The sequence below is a fragment of the Mustelus asterias genome, unplaced genomic scaffold (assembly GCF_964213995.1).
Source record: "Mustelus asterias unplaced genomic scaffold, sMusAst1.hap1.1 HAP1_SCAFFOLD_767, whole genome shotgun sequence".
In the NCBI taxonomy this organism is placed as follows: domain Eukaryota; kingdom Metazoa; phylum Chordata; class Chondrichthyes; order Carcharhiniformes; family Triakidae; genus Mustelus; species Mustelus asterias.
The window spans coordinates 89,403-111,511 of NW_027590715.1; the positions used below are offsets into that span (position 1 = coordinate 89,403).

Genomic DNA, 22,109 nt, shown 5'->3' on the forward strand with positions numbered 1-22,109 from the left:
CACACTCACAGCAGGCCTTTAGCCTATGGCTACACTCATCTGAAAGTACCCGACATCGTCTGATCTTGGAAGCTAAGCAGACTCAGACCTGGCTAATACTTGGATGGGAGATAGCCCGGAAATACCAAATGCAGTGGGCTAGCCTACGGCCATATTAGTCTGATCTCTTCTGATCTCGGAGGCTCAGCAGACTCCAGTACTTAGATGGGAGACCGTGTGGGAATACCATATGTAGTAAGCTATGGGGGGGTTGGTTCGTTTAGTTGGATGGACGGCTGGTTCATGATGCAGAGCAGTGCCCACAGCGTGGGTTCAATTTGAATACTGGCTGAGGTTATTCATGAAGGTCCTGCCTTCTCAACCTTCCCCCTCGCCTGAGGTGCGATGATACTCAGGGCAAAATTATCTCTAAGGGAAACAAAGTGTAAAATCAGCTCTCCACCCTCAAAAGGGAGAGCAGCCTATGGCCATCTGGGACAATGGCAACTTTACCTTTTAATAATGGCATCTAACATTTTCCATATGGCGGATGTTGAGCTCACTGACCTGTAGTTTCCTGCTTTCTCTCTCCCTTTTTGAATACAGGAGTTACATTCGCTGTTTTCCAATCTAATGGAACCTTTTCTAAATCGTGTGAAATTTTCAAAAATTAACATCTTTGAAATAAGCTGTGGCGTGTTTCCCCAAACCTTCTGTTTTGGAGGTAATTTTTTAAAGTGACGAGCAACAAATTGTCTTTAGGATTAAATTGCAAGTGTAATTCATACCAACATTCAGACCCGGGGAATGGCTACAACTTCATGCATGAGCACAATAGGAGATGGAAAGAGGAGTTTTCACTACTATGACTAATTTAAAGAAAAAGTGCATAACTTAAAGAAAAAGAATCATGTAATTGCCAGAGTCCAGGGAGTTAGAGTCCAGTAAGGGTTCCTTCATGAAGGAGCTACAGTTAAGCTAGCTGAAGCATGATTCTGCAGATTTCCTTTCAAGGTGATGGTGATGCAGCGATTTGAGGTTGGTATACAGAGACTTGGTCTGCTCAGCAGGCAATACCAGGAATCTTCCAGTGAAACAGGGTTCACGTAAACTTAGACTTAATACAGACTGTTGGTCAGCCTGGAGTCCTGCTTTGATGTTTGCAGGCTGGAGGTTGAGCAGCAGATTGCGTTGAGTCTGGAAATGTAATTAAATTTTACAAAGGTCAGAAGCTTGAACCACATGAGTCAGTTGTAGATGAACAGTTTCTAAGTGCCTTTGGTCTACGTCTGTTGTCACCTAAGGAGATAAAAGGTGGCTTTTTACGTTTCTGCAGGTATAACAAGTTTCAATGGCTTCCCTTTGTTTTAGGACCAGGCTCAGGAGTCATCTGCTGGTCCCTAGTTTCATTGATTGAGTCCTCACCATCAGACCATAAGATATAGGTGCAGAATTAGGCCATTTGGCCCATCGAGTCTGCTAGCATGAGGGTTGAGCTTTTGTCGTGTAACTGCTGTTGTAAATTTGCATTAATTGTAGTCAACTTATAAACTGTAGCAGCCATCCTTTTGTTCAGCAAAGTCCACTTTTCAAATAAGCTAGAAGGTAAGCTTTAAATTTGTATTTAAGATCTCTTGCATATCCTGGGGACATGGTGGAAAGTTCATGGATGAGGGGCTTATCCTATGATAAGAGGCTGCGTAAATGGGGCTCATTCTCTGGCATTTACAAGAATGAGAGATGATCACGTTGAAATTTACTAAATTCTGAGGAGTCTTGATAGGCTGAGTAAGTAGTCTCACAACGCCAGGTTAAAGTCCAGCAGGTTTATTTGGTAGCATGAGCTTTCGGAGCGCTGCTCCTTCATCAGGTGAGTGCCGACAACTCCACATCATTGATAGGCTGAGTGATTGTTTCCATTGGTTTGGGAATCTAAATCATGGCACAGTCTCTGGATAAGAGTGAGATGGGGTGAAATTACTTCACTGAAAGAAGCGTGAACCTTTGGAATTCTCTACCCCAGATGTTTGTGGATGCTGCATTGTTGAATACATTCATAGAATCATAGAAACCCTACAGTGCAGAAGGAGGCCATTCGGCCCATCGAGTCTGCACCGACCACAATCCCACCCAGGCCCTACCCCCACATATTTACCCACTAATCTACGCATCCCAGAATTCTAAGGGGCAATTTTTAACCTGGCCAATCAACCTAACCTGATTTAGACAGATTTTCAATCTGAGAATTAAGGGATATAGGGAACGAGTGGGAAAATGCAGTTCAAGCCGATGGTAGCCAACTGGGAGAAGTGGCAAACTGAGGAAAATACTAATTGACGGGAACAGGGCATGGGCTAACTGAATGGGCAGAGAGTGGCAAATGGAATTTAATACAGAGAAGTGAGTTGATGCTTTTTGCCAGAGGGATGATTAGTGAAATGTCCCCTCCATTTGGTTTTCGACTGCTTTGCCTGGGCAGGATTTAGAGAGACAGATTTACCCAGACATTAAAATGCTCCTTGTATAAATTTTACGAAATGTGCACTTCATGACTGATTCTCACAGCAGGCTTGAGTGCTTTCTCGTTTCCAAGACACCAACTGATTTTGTTTTTGTTCTCTTTTTTTTCTTCCTCAGTGGTTTAATTGTACCTGAGAAGAATGGGAATGAGACTGTACCTGAAGTTGTTTCAAGATCTGGATATGCTTTGCTGCATTTTTTCAGCGATGCTGCCTACAATCTGACTGGATTTAACATAACATATAAGTAAGTATCAAGCAATATGGAAATGTAAGTTAAGAGTTGCGGTTAATTCAAAATCACAAAAGAGAATTGTTAAAATAGAGGACAGAAAACATGGATTCAAAAACTAGGACTTCAAATGCGACACCAATCTAAACTTGCTGTTGATAAATTGCATGATGAAAGATTGAATTCTTACTGTCTATTTAGTTTGAAGGATACGAAGGTGGCTCAAAACTCCCAACTAGAACATAGCACCATCATAAGTGCATCAGTTTCTGATATTCTGAAATTATGTACTTAAAGTGGGGATCCTCTTAAATTCATTGCAGGTGCTAATTTACAGGATGGAATGGTGTTCTATTATTTGGTGATTGTTTCTATTTCTATAAAGTTATTTATTCATGTAAAAGTTTTCATGTTTGAGTTCCTTTCAGATGGACAAATTTTATACAGTTTACACAATAGGGGGGCATGGTGGCTCAGTGGTTAGCACTGCTGCCTCACAGCACCAGGGACCCGGGTTCGATTCCTGGCTTGGGTCACTGTGTGGAATTTGCAAGTTCTCCCCATGTCTGCGTGGGTTTCTTCCAGGTGCTCCTGTTTCCTCCCACAGTGCAAAGATGTGCAGGTTAGGTGAACTGGCCATGCTAAATTGCCACTTAGTGTTGGGGCTAGCTGGGTAAAAGGTGAGGCTACGGGAAGGGGCTCGATGGGCTGAACGGCCTCCTTCTGCACTGTAGGGATTTTATGATGAGGTTAAATATTCAGCAGCTTGCAGAAAATAGCTTCATTCTCACTCCTTTTGGCCTGCAAATAGTAGCTATGTTTTCAGCAGCCTAGTTCTTGTGCTCTGGAATTCACTTTGAAAGCTCTCCACATTCCCTCCCTCCCTTTTCAGCCTTTTTTGCAAAGTTATCTCTTCAAGCTTTTGGGTTTCCTTTAAAAATAGTTTATTTGGCCCTTGTTATTTTATTAAACTACTTGCATTTACATGGTGCCTTCAACAGCGGTATATTGAGACAAAAATTGACTGAGTTATGGTATGGACAAGAGAAATTTGGATGGTGGAAGATGGGAACTGCCTAGGATAAAGCTGCCATAATTACCTCTTGATGTGAGGAAAACAAGAATAAAAGCGGGATGTTATGGAATTGCAAGGAATTGGTGTGTGATGAAGAGGATATAGAAGTCAAGTTCAGCTCAGTTTCATGTTTAGCCACAACACTGGCATCTAACCAACAATGTGGAAAATTGCCCAGGTATGTTCTGTCCACAAAAAGCAGCCCAAATTCAATCCAGCCAATTACTGCTCTCCGCCATCAGAAAAGTAATGGAAGATGCTATCCCAGTGCTATCAAGCTTACCTTAACAATAATGTGCTGATGATGTTCAGTTTGGATTCCACCAGGGCCACTTGGCTCCAGACAGAATTCAGAAGAGAAATATGTCATGTGATCCATTCTTAGTTTACTTTTTGCTTTGAGCAAAGCGTACTCTCACAGCTGTGATTTCTGCAAGATTTATACTTAAGTTTAAAGTTTATTTATTAGTGTCACAAGCAGGCTTACATTAACACTGCAATGAAGTTACTGTGAAATTCCCCTAGTCGCCACACTCCGGTGCCTGTTCGGGTACACTGATGGAGAATTTATCATGGCAATGCACCTAACCAGCACGTCTTTCAGACTGTGGGAATGCGGAGGAAACGCAAGCAGACACGGGGAGAACGTGCAAACTCCATGCAGACAGTGACCCAGGCCTGGAATCAAACCCTGGCGCTGTGAGGCAGCAGTGCTAGGCGCTGTGAGGCAGCAGTGCTAACCACTGTGATAACTGTTGTCACATACTTTGTCTTAGCAAATGAACTCAAAACATATTTAATCTCTTTTGAGCGTTTAGTGCCTTGCATCTTGAAATGCTATATCAGTGCAAGGTAAAATATTATTGCAATAACACCACATGGTGATATAGCCTTGGATTGTGCTACATGACGTGAGAAGATGCTCGACATTTTGGTCAGACTGCAGCATAGTCACAGCATCGGGAAACCTGGTGCGGTGACAAAGACGAAAAGCCTTGGAGACGCAGTATGTCTCCAAAATTGGCGGATCAAGTAGAACAGACAGATCCCTCATGGTGAGATTGAAGCATATAGCCTGTTAGCTCTGTGAATGAGCAGCAGATGTGTTGAGAGGACCAGCATCACATAAACTCAGTCAGGGAAGGTGAGTGACCAGAGTATGAACTGGATTAAGGCTGATCAAGGTAGTGAGACAAAAAAAAGAAAAAACTGTCATAAAAATCCAGCCAAAGAAGGTTGCGATTTGCTTTGAGAGTTACTAGACTATTGAATGACGAGCAAAGACGCCATTATTCCATTGTATATTCCTGCCACAACTCTGCACCCTCTCCTTCTCTATGTATGGTATGCTTTGTCTGTATAACGTGCATGAAAAGTTATTTTCACTGTATACTAATACATGTGACAGTAATAAATCAAATCCAATCAAGTCTTTGTGGGCGGACCTTAGGAAAAATATGCAAAAGCGTCACTCATCCTAGGTCCCCAGAAGGAAGGTCCCCAGTTTGAACTGGGATACAGCTGACCTATTTGAATTCAGAAGTTTAAAGTGCATACAGCGCTATGGTTTCTTGATTCAGGTATGTCTGAACCAGACAAGCAAGCCATAAAAAAATCACCCAGCAGTAGAGAATGAAGGTCTACAGAGGCTGGACACTGGATTAACAGAAGAATAATTGAAGGGTCTCCAAAAGATAAGGACTATATCAGAAGGCCAGTTTACAGTCAGGTTAAACTTCCCTATTCAACAACTACAGTTCATTTCATTTTGATAACAGCCTACAGACCACAGTCAGCAGATGCAATGAAAAGGGTCCGTACTATGATTTTATAAAATGTTGAGATAGCTGACAGAAATGTTGAGTTGGTGATTGCATCCACCTCCTTGGAGGCATTCCAGAAAGACATGCAAAGACAAGCCCAAAACATATAGCTTCGACAAGCTACTCAAAGATGGACACAAGTACAAAGTGATCCTTGCAGATCGATTAGGCTTACAGGTCCCAAGTACAACCCCAATTGTTGACACACTGCCTTGAAGACCCAAACCGAGCAAGACATGTGGAAGGTGCGATTATCTGCATGCACCAAGGGACTGCCCAGCTTTTCATCAATTCATTAAGGCATGTGGCATGAAGGGCCATTGAACTGGAGCAAAGGCTGATGCAGCTACAAAGCACCATGCACTACACCAAACTACACAATGGATACCATTAAGAAATAAAAATGAACATCCAGAATCTTGTCAAAAACATACATATTCCGGCGGTGACCGACAGACCAGAAAATGATGATGTGCACGACAAGATGCAGAGCAGTGAACATGTTATAATCTCATGGAAAACATGGATACAGTTAAATAGTCCATAGTGCTGCCAAGATTCAAATTATCTGTTAACTATTGGCCATGGTTGACACAGACAAATGCCAACATATTACTTCATAGAAATCATAGAAACCCTACAGCGCAGAAGGAGGCCATTCAGCCCATCGAGTCTGCACCGACAATAATCCCACCCAGGCCCTATCCCCGTAACCCCACATATTTACCCTGCTAATCTCCCTGACACTAAGGGGCAATTTAGCATGGCCAATCAACCTACATCTTTGGAGTGTGGGAGGAAACCGGAGCACCCGGAGGAAACCCATGCAGACACGGGGAGAATGTGCAAACTCCACACAGTCACCCGAGGCTGGAATTGAACCAAAGTCCCTGGTGCCATGAGGCAGCAGTGCTAACCACTGTGCCACCATACCGCCTTGTGAATTCAAAAAGCCATCTATGTTCAGACATGGATGACCATGGCGCAGCGTACCACTATGAGACTTTCAGTGTAAAAATGGTTCACTTATTCCATACGCAGGATCCAGGGTTCTGGAGTGCAAGTACAGTTGATGCTCCTGGGTGTCACAGATGTTCCATGTTGTGGAAGATGAAGGTCGAGCAACCACAGAGCCACCAGCGTGTTGTGACTTCACACTCAATAATCCATGGAATCAATCAGGCATCACAAGGCAGAGTGATCTCAAACTACTCCTATCACCTCTTCTTGACCTAACATTGAAATAGTCAATGGTTTGACAAAATTGGCAGTTTCAAGGGAGCTGCAACATTACACTTGTAGGAGAATGCAAGTCCATCAACTAATCCACCACTTAAGTCTGGCATGCACATGCAAGAAAAATTGAAGGTCAAACTAGACAAAATAGATGAAGACGGAATAATTAGAGTACAGGAGCACACAAAGTCATGCCACTCAATCGTGTCATAAAGATGGATTGATCATTAAGATTATGCCGTGATCCACAGCATTTAAGTGCAGCTTTGAAATGTTGTCCTTACATAATACTCACACGAGTTCATTCTGAGATTTTCGGATATAAAATTCTTCTCAAAGCTTGATACAAAGCATCGTTACTGGTCAGTACATCTCAGAAGCCCCAAGACCTTACTGCATTTCATACTTCGTTGAAAACAGCATTTTCTGAACGACTTCCTTTCAGACTGTCTGTTGGCCAGGTTCTCCTACAAGCTCACATGGACCACACTGCATGCTTTCTACCAAAATGCATCTGTGTTGCAATTGTTGTGGGAAGAACAAGGCAAGAAGGTGACTATAATCTACACTTATTGATGCAAATTGTACCTAATGAAGGATTGGTGTTCAAGTCTGCAAAGCGACATCGGTATGAATCGATCAATTTCTTCAGTTCTGTTTATTCTAGTGCTGGCATTTGTGATGATCCAAGTAAAATAGAGGCTATTAAAGCCATATAAACTCGAGATGAGGACTATCTTCAAAGATGTCTAGTTCTCTTGTCTCCAAACATTCCCAATTGTTCACTTAAAAATTTGCACTGAACAACAAAGAACAGTACAGCACAGGAACAGGCCCTTCGGCCCTCCAAGCCTGCGCCGATCACGTTGTCCTGTCTCGACCAACTGCTTATATCCCTCTATTCCCCGTCGGCTCATGTGTCTATCCAGATAAGTCTTAAAGAACTGCTTAGAACTTCAATTGTTGAGAAAGAATGTGCCTTTACTTCAGAATGAAGACCATCAATTTCTTTTCAAAACACTGGAACAGGCATTGCCAGAAGCATTGACATTGCAATTTTTTGATCCTGGGGAGACAATTATCCTGGCGATAGATGCCTCATTGATAGGTATGGGAGCATGCGTGCTACAAAAAGGCAAATTGGCTGTATTTGTTTAAAAATCTGTCTCTCATGCAACCCAATTACTTTAACATCAAGCAGGCAACATTAGCTTTCATGTTTGGAATCATGTGTTTTCAAACTAATCTATTTGACAAAAGATTTGGGGTAGAGACCACCCACAAGCCGCTGAAGATGATTTGGCAGAAAACATTAACCAGTGCATCAACAGAATTGCAGCATCTCTTGATAAAGGGTATGGTTACAACCATGACATTAGGCATTATTCAGGTAACTTGATAGCCACATCAGATGCACTTAGCAGATTGCCTAACCCAATGAAAATAGAAGAAAAAATCTCAAATATGAGTTGATTTCATTGACATCGAATTTGAAGATACACTCCAGATTGATCTGGTACATTTTGCGTAATGCAAACAACAGGAGCTGCAAGTAGAAATGCCAAAAGATTCTACACGACAGTTTTCCATATTTTCTATCATCAAAGGATGACATAGTTCATTTTGACCTGGCCACAAACACATGAGACCAAGTTGGCCTTACTGGATGAGCGTAGCAGCTCCTGACAAGTCATTTTTCAAGGCAAGCAAGGTCATCATACCGGAATCTTTATAACCTTATATTCCCCAGCAAGTCATCCTTCTCACATGGGCATAGATTGGATGAGAAGACTGGCAAAATAACAGTTTATTGGCTGGGTTTGAACAATGACATTCAAGTACTAGACATATCATGAGCACATGGCTGGTGAGCACAAAGCACCATTGATCCCACATGAAGTTGCCAGCCATTCTTGGTCCAAAATCGCAATTGATCTCTTCCATGTCCATGGCACTGACGTCATCATCTTGGTTGGCTACTTTACCAAGTACCCCATTAAAGGATAATTGCATCATACACCAAGCATGTTGTGCACATTTTAAATGCTGTTTTCAGTTTATTTGGTGTCCTTGGAGAGATCATTGCTGATGGTCCACAATTTATTGGTAAGCCATTTCAGGATGTGTGAGAGAAGTGGCATATTGATCACACTGCTACCTCAGCATGACATCACTAGAATGGAAATGTTGTGATCCAGCCTTAGTGTCACTTTTGTTTTGAACAGAGCATACGTGCACGGCTCTGATGCATCGAGCATTGTACCAATGAACCCTTATAACTATTCTCATGTGCCTAGTTTTAGTAAATGAACACTTAATATGTTTACCCAACCCTTTTTGAGTGAATGGTTCCTTGTGCCATGTACAGTGAATATGTATACGGTATTACTTCATTGTAATAACAGTCAATGATCCAGAGGTGAGTGAGAGTGATTGCCTTTGACATCAAGATTTGATTGACTGTGGCATCAAGGTGCCTTAGCAATATTTAAGTCATCGAATCAAAGAATCCCTACAATCCAGGAGGAGGCCATTCGGCCCATTGAGCCTGCTCTGACAACAACCCCACCCAGACCCTATCCCCGTAACCCCACATATTTACCCTACTAGTCCCCCTGACACTAAGGGTCAATTTAGCATGACCAATCAACCTAACCCGCACATCTTTGCACTGTGGGAGGAAACTGGAGCACGTGGAGGAAACCCATGCAGACATGGGGAAAATGTGCAAACTCCACACAGACAGTCGCCTGAGGCCGGAATTGAACCCGGGGCCCTGGCGCTGTGAGGCAGCAGTGCTGACCTCTGTGCCACCCAATGGTGGTCGGAGATAAAATTCTCCACTGGTAGAAGTTATACCTAGAATAAAGGAAAATGTTTGTGGTTTTTGGAAATCAATCACCTTTGTCCCAGGATATTGCTGCAAGAATTCCTTGGGGCCATGTCCCATATCTAACCATCTTTACCTGTTTCATCAATAAGTTCCCACTTTGTTGTAAGGTCAGAACTGGAATGGTGACTGATGATTGAGCACTGTTCAGTACCAATTGTAACTCCTCAGATATTGAACTGGTCTATGCCCACATATATTATTATCTAACCTAATTATAAGTGTGGGGAAGTTTTTTGTTTTCTTTTTTTTTTTTTTTCTTGCTGGTAATGGCTTCAGGGATGGCAGTTCAGGCAGTATGCTGCATCTCCTGTGGGATGTATGTGGTGAGGAAATCCAGTAGTGTTTCAGGAGATTTTAGTTGTAAGAAGTGCATTAGATTGCAGCTTCTGGAGGAGCGTGTAAAGGAGCTGGAGGGGGAGGTAGAGGAACTCCGCATAATTCGGGAGGCGGAGGTGGAAGTTGATAGGAGTTATAGAGAAATAGTAACTCCTAGAAATGAGGCTTGGGTCAATGCCAGGAGGAGGGGTAAGAAGCAATCGGGAAGACAATCCCCTGGGGCGGTTCCCCTCCATAATAGGTTTTCGGTGCTGGAGGCTACAGTTGAGGAGGAATCAACTGAGCATAGAGAGCAGATCTCTGGGGGTGAGCCGAGTGAGAAAGCTCAGGTGGTTAGGGGCTGTAAAAGACTGGGCCTTGTGATTGGGGACTCCACAATTAAGGGGACAGATAGGAGGGTCGGAAATAAAGGTAGGGACTCAGGGTTGGTGTGTTGCCTACCAGGGGCTGGGGTCCGGGATGTGTCTGACAGGGTATTCAGGACTCTTAGGGGGGAGGGAGATAAACCACAAGTTATTGTACATGTGGGGACACACGACATAGGGAGGATAGGGGAAGGGGATATTAGGCAGGGATTTATGGAGTTGGGGTGGAAACTAAAGGCCAAGACTGACAGAGTGGTTATCTCTGGACTCTTGCCTGTACCACGGGATAGTTTAGAGAGGAATAGGGAGAGGGAAGGTTTGAATTCATGGCTGAGGGGATGGTGCAGGAGGGAGGGGTTCAGGTACTTAAGCAATTGGGGCTCGTACTGGGGAAGGTGTGACCTCTATGAGAAGGATGGTCTACACCTTAATCAGAAGGGGACCAATATCCTGGGGGGTAAATTTGCTAAGGCCATGCAGGGAGGTTTAAACTGATTCGGGGGGGGGGGAGGGATCCTGAGTAGTGGGGCTGAAAGTGAGGGATGCATGGATGGGGACTGCAATGCACGGCATTGCAGAGGTGGGGTGGAGCAGGGTTTGAAATGTGTATACTTCAATGCCAGGAGTATTCGCAATAAAGTGGGTGAACTTGCAGCGTGGATCAGTACCTGGGACTTCGATGTTGTGGCTATTTCAGAGACATGGATAGAGCAGGGGCAGGAATGGATGCTGCAGGTCCCGGGGTTCAAATGTTTTAGTCGAAGTAGGGAAGGAGGTAGAAGAGGGGGAGGGGTAGCATTATTGGTCAGAGATTGTATCACAGTGTCAGAGAGGAGGTTTGATGAGGACTTATCTGTTGAGGTAGTATGGGCGGAGATTAGAAATAGGAGAGGAGAGGTCACCCTGTTGGGAGTCTTTTATAGACCTCCTAAAAGTTCTAGAGAGGTTGAGGAAAGGATTGCGGAGTCAATCCTGCTTAGGAGTGAAAGTAATAGGGCAATTGTTATGGGGGATTTTAACTTGACTAATATTGACTGGAATTGTTATAGCTCTAGCTCGTTAGAGGGGTCAGTTTTTGTTCAAAGCGTGCAGGAAGGTTTTTTGACTCAGTATGTAGACAGGCCAACTAGAGGTGAGGCTATATTGGATCTGGTGCTGGGAAATGAGCCAGACCAGGTGCTAGACTTGGAAGTTGGTGTGCATTTTGGTGATAGTGACCACAATTCGGTTACGTTCACCTTAGTGATGGAAAGGGATAGGCATGAACCTCGGGCCAGTGGTTTTAGCTGGGGGAAGGGTAATTATGAGGCTATTAGGAGAGATTTAGGAAACATAGGTTGGACTAGGAGATTACAGGGACTGGGAACGTCCGACATGTGGAGTTTTTTCAAGGAGCAGCTACTGCGAGTCTGTGATAGGTATGTCCCTGTCAGGCAAGGAGGAATTGGTAGGGCTAGGGAACCGTGGTGCACCAAAAAAGTTTCTTTGTTGGTTAAAAAGAAAAAGGAGGCTTATGTTCGGATGAGACGTGAGCACTCGGGTAGTGCACTAGAAAGCTTTAGATTGGCTAAGAGGGAGTTGAAGAGCGAGCTTAGAAGGGCTAAAAGGGGACATGAGAAGACTTTGGCGGATAGGGTTAAAGAGAATCCTAAGGCGTTCTATAGGTATGTCAAGAACAGAAGGTTGGTTAGGGCAAGTTTAGGGCCAGTTATAGATGGCAGAGGGAAGTTATGTGTGGAACCGGAGGAGATTGGTGAAGCATTGAACCAATATTTCTCTTCGGTGTTCACGCAAGGGGACATGAATATAGCTGAGGAGGACACTGGGTTGCAAGGGAGTAGAATAGACAGTATTACAGTTGATAAGGAGGATGTGCAGGATATTCTGGAGGGTCTGAAAATAGATAAATCCCCTGGTCCGGATGGGATTTATCCAAGGATTCTCTGGGAGGCAAGAGAAGTGATTGCAGAGCCTCTGGCTCTGATCTTCAGGTCGTCGTTGGCCTCTGGTATAGTACCAGAAGATTGGAGGTTAGCGAATGTTGTCCCATTGTTTAAGAAGGGGAACAGAGACTTCCCCGGGAATTATAGACCGGTGAGTCTCACTTCTGTTGTCGGCAAGATGTTGGAAAAAATTATAAGGGATAGGATTTATAGTTATTTGGAGAGTAATGAATTGATAGGTGATAGTCAGCATGGTTTTGTGGCAGGTAGGTCGTGCCTTACTAACCTTATTGAGTTTTTTGAGAAAATGACCAAGGAGGTGGATGGGGGCAAGGCAGTGGATGTGGTATATATGGATTTTAGTAAGGCGTTTGATAAGGTTCACCATGGTAGGCTTCTGCAGAAAATGCAGATGTATGGGATTGGGGGTGATCTAGGAAATTGGATCAGGAATTGGCTAGCGGATAGGAAACAGAGGGTGGTGGTTGATAGTAAATATTCATCATGGAGTGCGGTTACAAGTGGTGTACCTCAGGGATCTGTTTTGGGGCCACTGCTGTTTGTAATATTTATTAATGATCTGGATGAGGGTATAGTTGGGTGGATTAGCAAATTTGCTGATGACACCAAAGTCGGTGGTGTGGTAGACAGTGAGGAAGGGTGTCGTAGTTTGCAGGAAGACTTAGACAGGTTGCAAAGTTGGGCCGAGAGGTGGCGGATGGAGTTTAATGCGGAGAAGTGTGAGGTAATTCACTTTGGTAGGAATAACAGATGTGTTGAGTATAGGGCTAACGGGAGGACTTTGAATAGTGTGGAGGAGCAGAGGGATCTAGGTGTATGTGTGCATAGATCCCTGAAAGTTGGGAATCAAGTAGATAAGGTTGTTAAGAAGGCATATGGTGTCTTGGCGTTTATTGGTAGGGGGATTGAATTTAGGAGTCGTAGCGTTATGTTGCAACTGTACACAACTCTGGTGCGGCCGCACTTGGAGTACTGTGTGCAGTTCTGGTCCCCACATTACAGGAAGGATGTGGAGGCTTTGGAGAGGGTGCAGAGGAGGTTTACCAGGATGTTGCCTGGTATGGAGGGGAGATCCTATGAGGAGAGGCTGAGGGATTTGGGATTGTTTTCGCTGGAAAGGCGGCGGCTAAGAGGGGATCTTATTGAAACATATAAGATGATTAGAGGTTTAGATAGGGTGGATAGTGATAGCCTTTTTCCTCTGATGGAGAAATCCAGCACGAGGGGGCATGGCTTTAAATTGAGGGGGGGTAGTTATAGAACCGATGTCAGGGGTAGGTTCTTTACCCAGAGGGTGGTGAGGGATTGGAATGCCCTGCCAGCATCAGTAGTAAATGCGCCTAGTTTGGGGGCGTTTAAGAGATCCGTAGATAGGTTCATGGACGAAAAGAAATTGGTTTAGGTTGGAGGGTCACAGTTTTTTTTTTTAACTGGTCGGTGCAACATCGTGGGCCGAAGGGCCTGTTCTGCGCTGTAATGTTCTATGTTCTATGTTCTATATAGCAAGACCAAGACAATATTCAGTCTTGTGCTGAGAAATGACAAGTCACATTCGCACCACAGAATTGCCAGGCAATGCCCGCATCCAACAAGAGAGAATCTAACCATCTCCCCCATTCCATTCAATGGTATTATCATTTTCTCTTCTCCCGCTATCAACATCCTGGGGTTACCATTGACCGGAACTGAACTGGACCAGCCATATCGATATTGTGACTGCAAGAGCAGATCAGAGTCTGGGAATTCAGCGGCAAATTCCTGACTCCCAAAGTGTGTCCGCCATCTACAAGACACAAGTCAGGTGTGTGATGGAATACTCTCCACTTGTCTGGATGTGTGAGGCTCCAATCACAATCAAGAAGCTAGATAGCATTCAGGATAAAGTAGCTGCTTGCTACTTTATTGTGTACCGTTCTGGCCACCACACTACTAGAAGGATGTGGAGGCTTTGGAGACGGTACAGAAGAGGTTTACCAGGACGTTGCCTAGTCTGGAGGGTAGGCTACGAGGAGAGGTTGAATAAACTCGGTTTGTTCTCACTGCAACGACGAAGGTTGAAGGGTGACCTGATAGAGGTTTACAAGATTGAGTGGCATGGACAGAGTAGATAGTCAGATACTCTTTCCTAAGGTAGAAAAGTCAAGTACTGGGGGACGTAGGTTTTGATTTGATTTATTATTGTCACATGTATTAACATACAGTGAAAAGTATTGTTTCTTGTGCGTGATACAGACAAAATATACCATTCATAGAGAAGGAAACGAGAGAGTGCAGAATGTACCATTACAGTCATAGCTAGGGTGTAGAGAAAGATCAACTTAATGCAAGGTAAGTCCATTCAAAAGTCTGACAGCAGCAGGGAAGAAGCTGTTCTTGAGTCAGTTGGTACGTGACCTCAGACTTTTGTATCTTTTTCCTGATGGAAGAAGGTGGAAGAGAGAATGTCCGGGGTGCGTGGGGTCCTTATGCTGGCTGCTTTGCCGAGGCAGCGGCAAGTGTAGACAGTCTAAATGGATGGAAGGCTGGTTTGCGTGATGGATTGGGTTACATTCACGACCTTAGGTTTAAGGTGCATGGGGAAAAGTTTAGAGGAGATGTGCGAGGCAAGTTTTTTTACGCAGGGTGGTGAATGTCTGGAACGCGCTGCCTGAGGAGGTGGTGGGAGCGGGTATGATAGCGTCATTTAAGGGGCAACTAGACGAATACATGAATAGGATGGGAATGGAAGGATATGGACCCCGTAAGTGTATATGGTTTTAATTTAGGCAGACATCATGATTGGCGCAAGCTTGGAGGGCTGAAGGGCCTGTTCCTGTGCTGTACTTTTCTGTTTTTTGTTCTTTGAATGACAGTCCTCCCACCACCCAATAGCACCCCTGGGCACACTGGCATTAGTGTTTATCATCTACGTGATGCACTGCACCAACTCGTCAAGTCGCTTTTGATAGTACCTGACAGGCCATGACCTCTATCACCTAAAAGAACAAGGGCCGCAGAGACATGGGAACATCACCATCTGCAAGTTTCCCTGCAAGACACACACCATACTAATTTGGAACTATATCATTGTGTATTCATGTCGCTAGGTTCAAATCCTGGTACTCTCTCCCTGACAGGTGTACATACACTCTATGGGCTGCAGGAATTTAAGAAGGTGGCTCACCACCCATTTCTTGAGTGCAATGAGGGATGGACAATAAATGTTGGTGTTGCCAGAGATGCTGTCATTGAGGTAATGTCATTGAGGTGAAGCTGAAATCTGAGGTTGGACTTGAGGAGGCATGAGTAGAAAATCCAGAATCATCATCAGCAGCTCATAGCCAGAAAAAAAAGATGCAGAGGTTATGATCTAAAATCATCGGTTTTAAATACTCCTTGCGGGTCAAATTTTGATTCGCAAGTGGTTTCAATATGGTGTGATGTATTAGCATGATGTCAGCAGCTTTGCTTTGGGGAGACCAAATGGAGATCGGGTGACCATTTTGTGGAGCATTTCAGTTAAGTTTGCAGGTGTGACCTGATCTTCGGTAGCCTGTTGTTGTAAGTCTCCACCGCATTCTTATTTTACCTTCTTAATCCTCATCCTCCTATATTCCAATGACATCAAATATAAACTTAAGGGGCAGTGCCTCATGTCCTGAAAGGGCACTTTTATAGCTTTGAATTCAACAATTTGAGATCTTCTGCCCCATTTAATTTCTTTTTTTGAATGGCTGCTGTTAAATGTATTATTTCCATTTACCCTTCCTCCAGAACTGTGTTTACGTTTCTTGTCCTGTTAAAATCTCTTTGTGCCTGGCCTATCTTCCAATTTGTCATTTAATCCCTCCTGAGTTTCATGTTACCTTTTGAGCTTGATACCAATCCCAACCCAACCACTCTCCTAGGCAGCATTCTTATCTCTGTCCTTGTCCGAAGTCATATCTGACTTTTCCCAGTTCTGACAAAGGGCCATTGATCGAAACCATAAATTCTGGTTCTCTCTCCACAGATGCCCCCTGACTGCCTGGCTATTTCCAGCACTTCCTATTTATATTTTGTAAAATTAAAGTTAGCAGCTTTGCAGTCTCTTTCCCAACCTCCTTAACCGCTGTGGATGTGTACCGTGTCAGTCTGGTGATATTTTAGTTCCGCCACCTTTTTTATTGGATAGTGAAGATTGACAGATAAATATTGTCATTCCTTCTATAAGTGGGATCAGAAGCAGATGCTCGACATTGTGAGCTCCAAATACTTTGTAGGTGAGAATCAATGTGGCGAAAATGTTTCTGTGCAGAAGATTGAATTTTTATTCTCCTATTGGGGTTATTGTTTTTGTTGTGGTGCACTGGAGTAAAATCTGCTTTTGAATTTGCATTCATCATAGAATCATAGAATCCCGACACTGCAGAAGGAGGCCATTCGGCCCATCAAGTCTGCACCAACCACAATCCCACCCAGGCTCCATCCCCATACCCCGTACATTTAGAGTCATAGAGGTTTACAGCATGGAAACAGGCCCTTCGGCCCAACTTGTCAATGCTGCCCCCTTTTTTTAAAACCCGTAAACTAATCCCAATTGCCCGCATTTGGCCCATATCCCTCTATACCCATTGTACCCATGTAACTATCTAAATGCTTTTTAAAAGACAAAATTGTACCCGCCTCTACTACTACCTCTGGCAGCTTGTTCCAGACACCACCCTTTGTGTGAAAAAATTGCCCCTCTGGACACTCTTGTATCTCTCCCTCCTCACCTTAAACCTATGCCCTCTTAGTTTTAGACTCCACTACCTTTGGGAAAAGATATTGACTTTCTAGCTGATGTGTGCCCCTCATTATTTTATAGACCTCTATAAGATCACCCCTCAGCCCCCTACGCTGCAGAGAAAAAAGTCCCAATCTATCCACCTCTCCTTATAACTCAATCCATCAAGTCCCAGTAGCATCCTAGCAAATCTTTTCTGCACTCTTTCTAGTTTAATAATATCCTTTCTATAATAGGGTGCCCAGAATTGCACACAGTATTCCAAGTGTGGTCTTACCAATGTCTTGTACAACTTCGACAAGACATTCCAACTCCTGTCTTCAATGTTCTGACTGATGAAACCAAGCATGCCGAATGCCTTCTTCACCACTCTGTCCACCTGTGACTCCACTTTCAAGGAGCTATGAACATGTACCCCTCGATCTCTTTGTTCTGTAACTCTCCCCAACGGCCTACCATTAACTGAGTAAGTCCTGCCCTGGTTCAATCTACCAAAATGCATCACCTTGCATTTGTCTAAATTAAACTCCATCTGCCATTCGTCAGTCCACTGGATCCTCGATGATCTTGATCAAGATCCCATTGCAATCCGAGATAACTTTATTCACTGTCCACGATGCCACCAATCTTGGTGTCATCTGCAAACTTACTAACCATGCCTCCTATATTCTCATCCAAATCATTAATATAAATGACAAATAACAGTGGACCCAGCACTGATCCCTGAGGCACACCGCTGGTCACAGGCCTCCAGTTTGAAAAACAACTCTCTACAGCCATCCTCTGGCTTCTGTTAAGAATGATATGGAGATGCCGGCATTGGACTGGGGTAAACACAATAAGAAGTTTAACAACACCAGGTTAAAGTCCAACAGGTTTATTTGGTAGCAAAAGCCACACAAGCTTCCGGAGCCCCAAGCCCCTTCTTCAGGTGAGTGGGAATCCCACTCACCTGAAGAAGGGGCTTGGGGCTCCGAAAGCTTGTGTGGCTTTTGCTACCAAATAAACCTGTTGGACTTTAACCTGTTGTTGTTAAACTTATTCTGTTAAGCCAAATTTGTATCCAATTAGATACCTAAATCCATGAATCCCGTGAGATTTAACCTTGTGCAACAACCTACCATGCGGTACCTTGTCAAAGGCCTTGCTAAAGTCCATGTAGACAACATCAACTGCACTGCCCTCATCTACCTTCTTGGTACCCCTTCAAAAAACTCAATTAAATTTGTGATACATGATTTTCCACTCACAAAGTCATGCTGACTGTCCCTAATCGGTCCTTGCATCTCTAAATGCCTGTAGATCCTGTCTCTCAAACTACCTTCCGACAATTTACCCACCACAGATGTGAGGCTCACTGGCCTGTCGTTCCCAGGCTTTTCCCTGCAGCCCTTTTTAAACAAAGGCACAACATTTGCCACTCTCCAATCTTCAGGCACCTCACCCATGACTATCCATGATTCAAATATCTCAGCTAAGGGACTCGCAATTTCCTCCCTAGCCTCCCACCATGTCCTGGGATACACTTCAACAGGTCCCGGGGATTTATCTATCTTGATGCGCTTTAAGACTTCCAGCACCTCCTTCTCTGTGATATGTACACTCTTCAAGACACCACTATTTATTTCCCCAAGTTCCCTAACATCCATGCTTTTCTCAACAGTAAATACTGATGAGAAATATTCATTTAGGATCTCACCCATCTCTTGTGGATCCGCACATAGATGACCTTGTTGATCCTTAAGAGGCCCTACTCTCCCTTGTTACTCTTGTGCCCTTTATGTATTTGTAGGAGCTCTTTGGATTCTCCTTTGCCTTATCTGCCAAAACAATCTCGCGTCCCCTTTTTGCCCTCCTGATTTCTCTCTTAACTCTACTCCTACACCCCCTATACTCTTCAAAGGATTCACTTGATCCCAGCTGCCTATGCATGTCATGTGCCTCTTTCTTCTTTTTGACCAGGGCCTCAATATCCCGAGTCATCCACAGTTCCCTACTTCTGCCAGCCTTTGCCCTAGCTTGTCCCCCTGACTCTAAGGGGCAACTTGGCATGGCCAATCCACCTAACCCGCACATCTTTGGACTGTGGGAGGAAACCGGAGCACCCGAAGGAAACCCACACAGACACGGGAAGAAGGTGCAAACTCCACACGTACAGTGACCAAGCCGGGAATTGAACCCAGGTCTCTGGCGCTGTGAGGCAGCAGTGCTGTGCCACCGTGCTGCCAAATGTTCCACTTTCCAATGTAATTTTAAACGTTCAGTTTTAAACTTGCGCCTTTTGGAGAGCATAAAAGTTGAACTTTTTCTACCATTTGGTGTAAAATAAGCAGCAATTATCAGTGGGTTTTTTTCAAAATCAAGAATTGATTCAAGTTTTGTTCGTTGGATTTGAATTATGAGCATTTCATCCAGGTAAAATGTGTAACAAGTGCTGGCTCAAACTGGCTCAAATCTAAACAAATGTGGATTAGTGATGTCAGCATGCGGTTTGTTTAAAACTAAATATAGATTACTGCAGATTAAGATCACTTTATCTCATTATAACCTGTTTGCTTGTGACATGTGCCCCCAGTGATGCAGGAGAAGTGTACAGAGGGACTTTGAAGAACTACACCTAGCTGTATGCACCTTGTTTTATTCTTAAATTCATTCTGTGCAATGAGTAAAAGCACATACAGTTGAATTTAGTTCATGTTGCTAAACCTGATGAAATACTAACACTTGAACAGATTGTTCAGTGTTATTTCTCATTCATTCTAGTTCACCAGCACAAATTCTATTTCTATATAAGAAACTTTTACATTTATACAGTTCATAATGAGTTCATAATCTGAGGATGTCCCAGAAAAGTTTACAACCGGCGAAGTACTTTTGAAGCACAGTTAGTTATAATTGTAGGGAACATGACATTATGTGCACAGCAGGCTCCCACAAATAGCAATATGACATGACCAGGTAAAGTGCATCCTTATTAGTTTTGATCAGAGGCGAAGGTTGGCCTGGATGCCAAGAGTGACTGAAATATAAACAGATTGGCCGTGCTCATCAGGTCTGACAATACTTGTGGAGAGGGAACAGTTAATGTTTCAGGTTGACGATCTCTCGTCAGAACTGTGAACAGGTTGGGGATATACAGAAACAGATTTTGAGCAAGGGGTGGCTGGGTGGGACAAGTTCAAAAGGAATGTCTGTGATAGGGTGGAAGACGGGAGAGATTGAATGACAGAAACATTAGCCTTACAGGACTAAAGGGAATGGTGATGGGGCAAGAAAATAAATGAACAATGTGTCTAGAGCTGGCGTGTTGCTGTCTGAAAGCAATATTAAGAGGGGAAAAAAAAGAGAAACATGCCAATGAAGGTCTACAAAATGGAATTACGGTATGCAAATATTGAATTCCGTGTTGGTTCTGGAAAGCTGTAAAGTGCCTAATTGATAAATGAGGTGCTGTTTCTCAAACATGCTCTGTGCTTCACGAGAGATAACTCCCCGTTCTTCTTCAAAGCAGTGCCAGTGGGTGTTTCGATACCACCTGAGACCTCTGTTTGATGTTTTATTCAAAACAAATGGCTCTTCTGACAGTATCGTGATCCACAAATTCTCTATTGGGGTGTCAGCTGAAATTTGTGTGCTGAAATCTCTGGAGTGGGACTTGAAACCAGTACTTTCTGACTCGGGTGAAAGTACTACCGACTGAACCATGGCTCGCACCATATGGTGGGTTTAACATCATAAACACCAAAAATGAAAAGTTGATGGTGAGTATTAATATAATTGGGGAAGTTGGTCGAGGTTAATAATCACACAGTCCTCATCTCCAAAGCTTTCACCTTCCACCACTGACCTCTGTTGTCTCCTTGGGTATTATCTGGAAGATAAATACAGCTTATCAACCCTTTTAAAAAGAAATATCAGTTGGAACAATTACACCATTGCTAAAAATGACTGGATCAGTGAATGGAATGAAAGTACAACCATTTGACAAGCAAATCATTCGGACTGAGATCGGTATCTTTCTTCCAACAGTTCTTTACATACAGGATTTCTAGTTATTCTTTCATCCAAGATCTTAACAGGATCAAAATTTGGGGGGAGAAAACAACATAAAGCTGTCCATGTGTAAAAATCGAAAAGCATAAACACCAATTTAAAAAGGGGCCTGGCTCGTGACTCGTTTATAGTTATAGGATAAGAAAGGCTGATGGGAACCATTTTCTTATGAAAAGGCAGATTTATTTTTGATGGGCTCAGACTTGTTTGAGGAATTAACATTCTATTCCTTTCAAAATCTACCTGTTGTACTTCCAGCAACTGTCATTGAATAAAACAGCTTTCTAACTGACAACCTTGCTCTATGCCCAAGTTTTTTTGTAGCAACTTTATAACTGTTCCCAACTTGAGTCGAAGTTTGTGTGGTGACATTGCCATTGACGTTAAACTGTGTAGAAACTCTGGTTCTAAGGGCGAAAAAGATAACAGACTGGACCCTCCAAAGTTGATGATTTTTGAAAAGATTTGCCTGACAACTTAAAAGTTAAAGTTTATTTATTAGTGTCACAAGTAGGCTTACATTCAACTGTAATGAAGTTACTGTGAAATTCCCTTAGTCGCCACACTCTGGCGCCCGTTCGGATACACTGAGGGAGAATTTAGCATGGCCAATGCCCCTAACCTGCACATCTTTGGACTGTGGAGGAAACCGGAGCACCCGGAGGAAACCCATGCAGACATGGGGAGAATGTGCAAACTTCACACAGACAGTGACCCAAGCCGGGAATCGAACCCGGGTCCCTGATGCTGTGAGGCAGTAGTGCTAACCAGTGTGCCCCCGTGCCGCCGTATGAAGGTGCATGGTAGTTTGAGACATGCCCACGTAGGGCAGACCCCATGAAGTGAATGGCAAAGGTGATGCCTGTAGATCAATTTTATACTCCGGG

The 22,109-nt window shown here is 43.7% G+C and overlaps 1 protein-coding gene across 1 annotated transcript in view; it reads left to right on the forward strand.

Annotated features, from left to right (window-relative positions):
- The window catches only part of LOC144487389 (attractin-like), a gene marked incomplete at its 3' end in the record, with an annotated part of 126,636 nt that overhangs the window by 28,840 nt on the left and 75,687 nt on the right, over positions 1-22,109 (forward strand). The window contains exon 4 of the mRNA XM_078205477.1: positions 2,617-2,745. Coding sequence (XP_078061603.1) covers positions 2,617-2,745 — 129 coding nt within the window. The remainder of the gene's footprint in view (positions 1-2,616; positions 2,746-22,109) is intronic.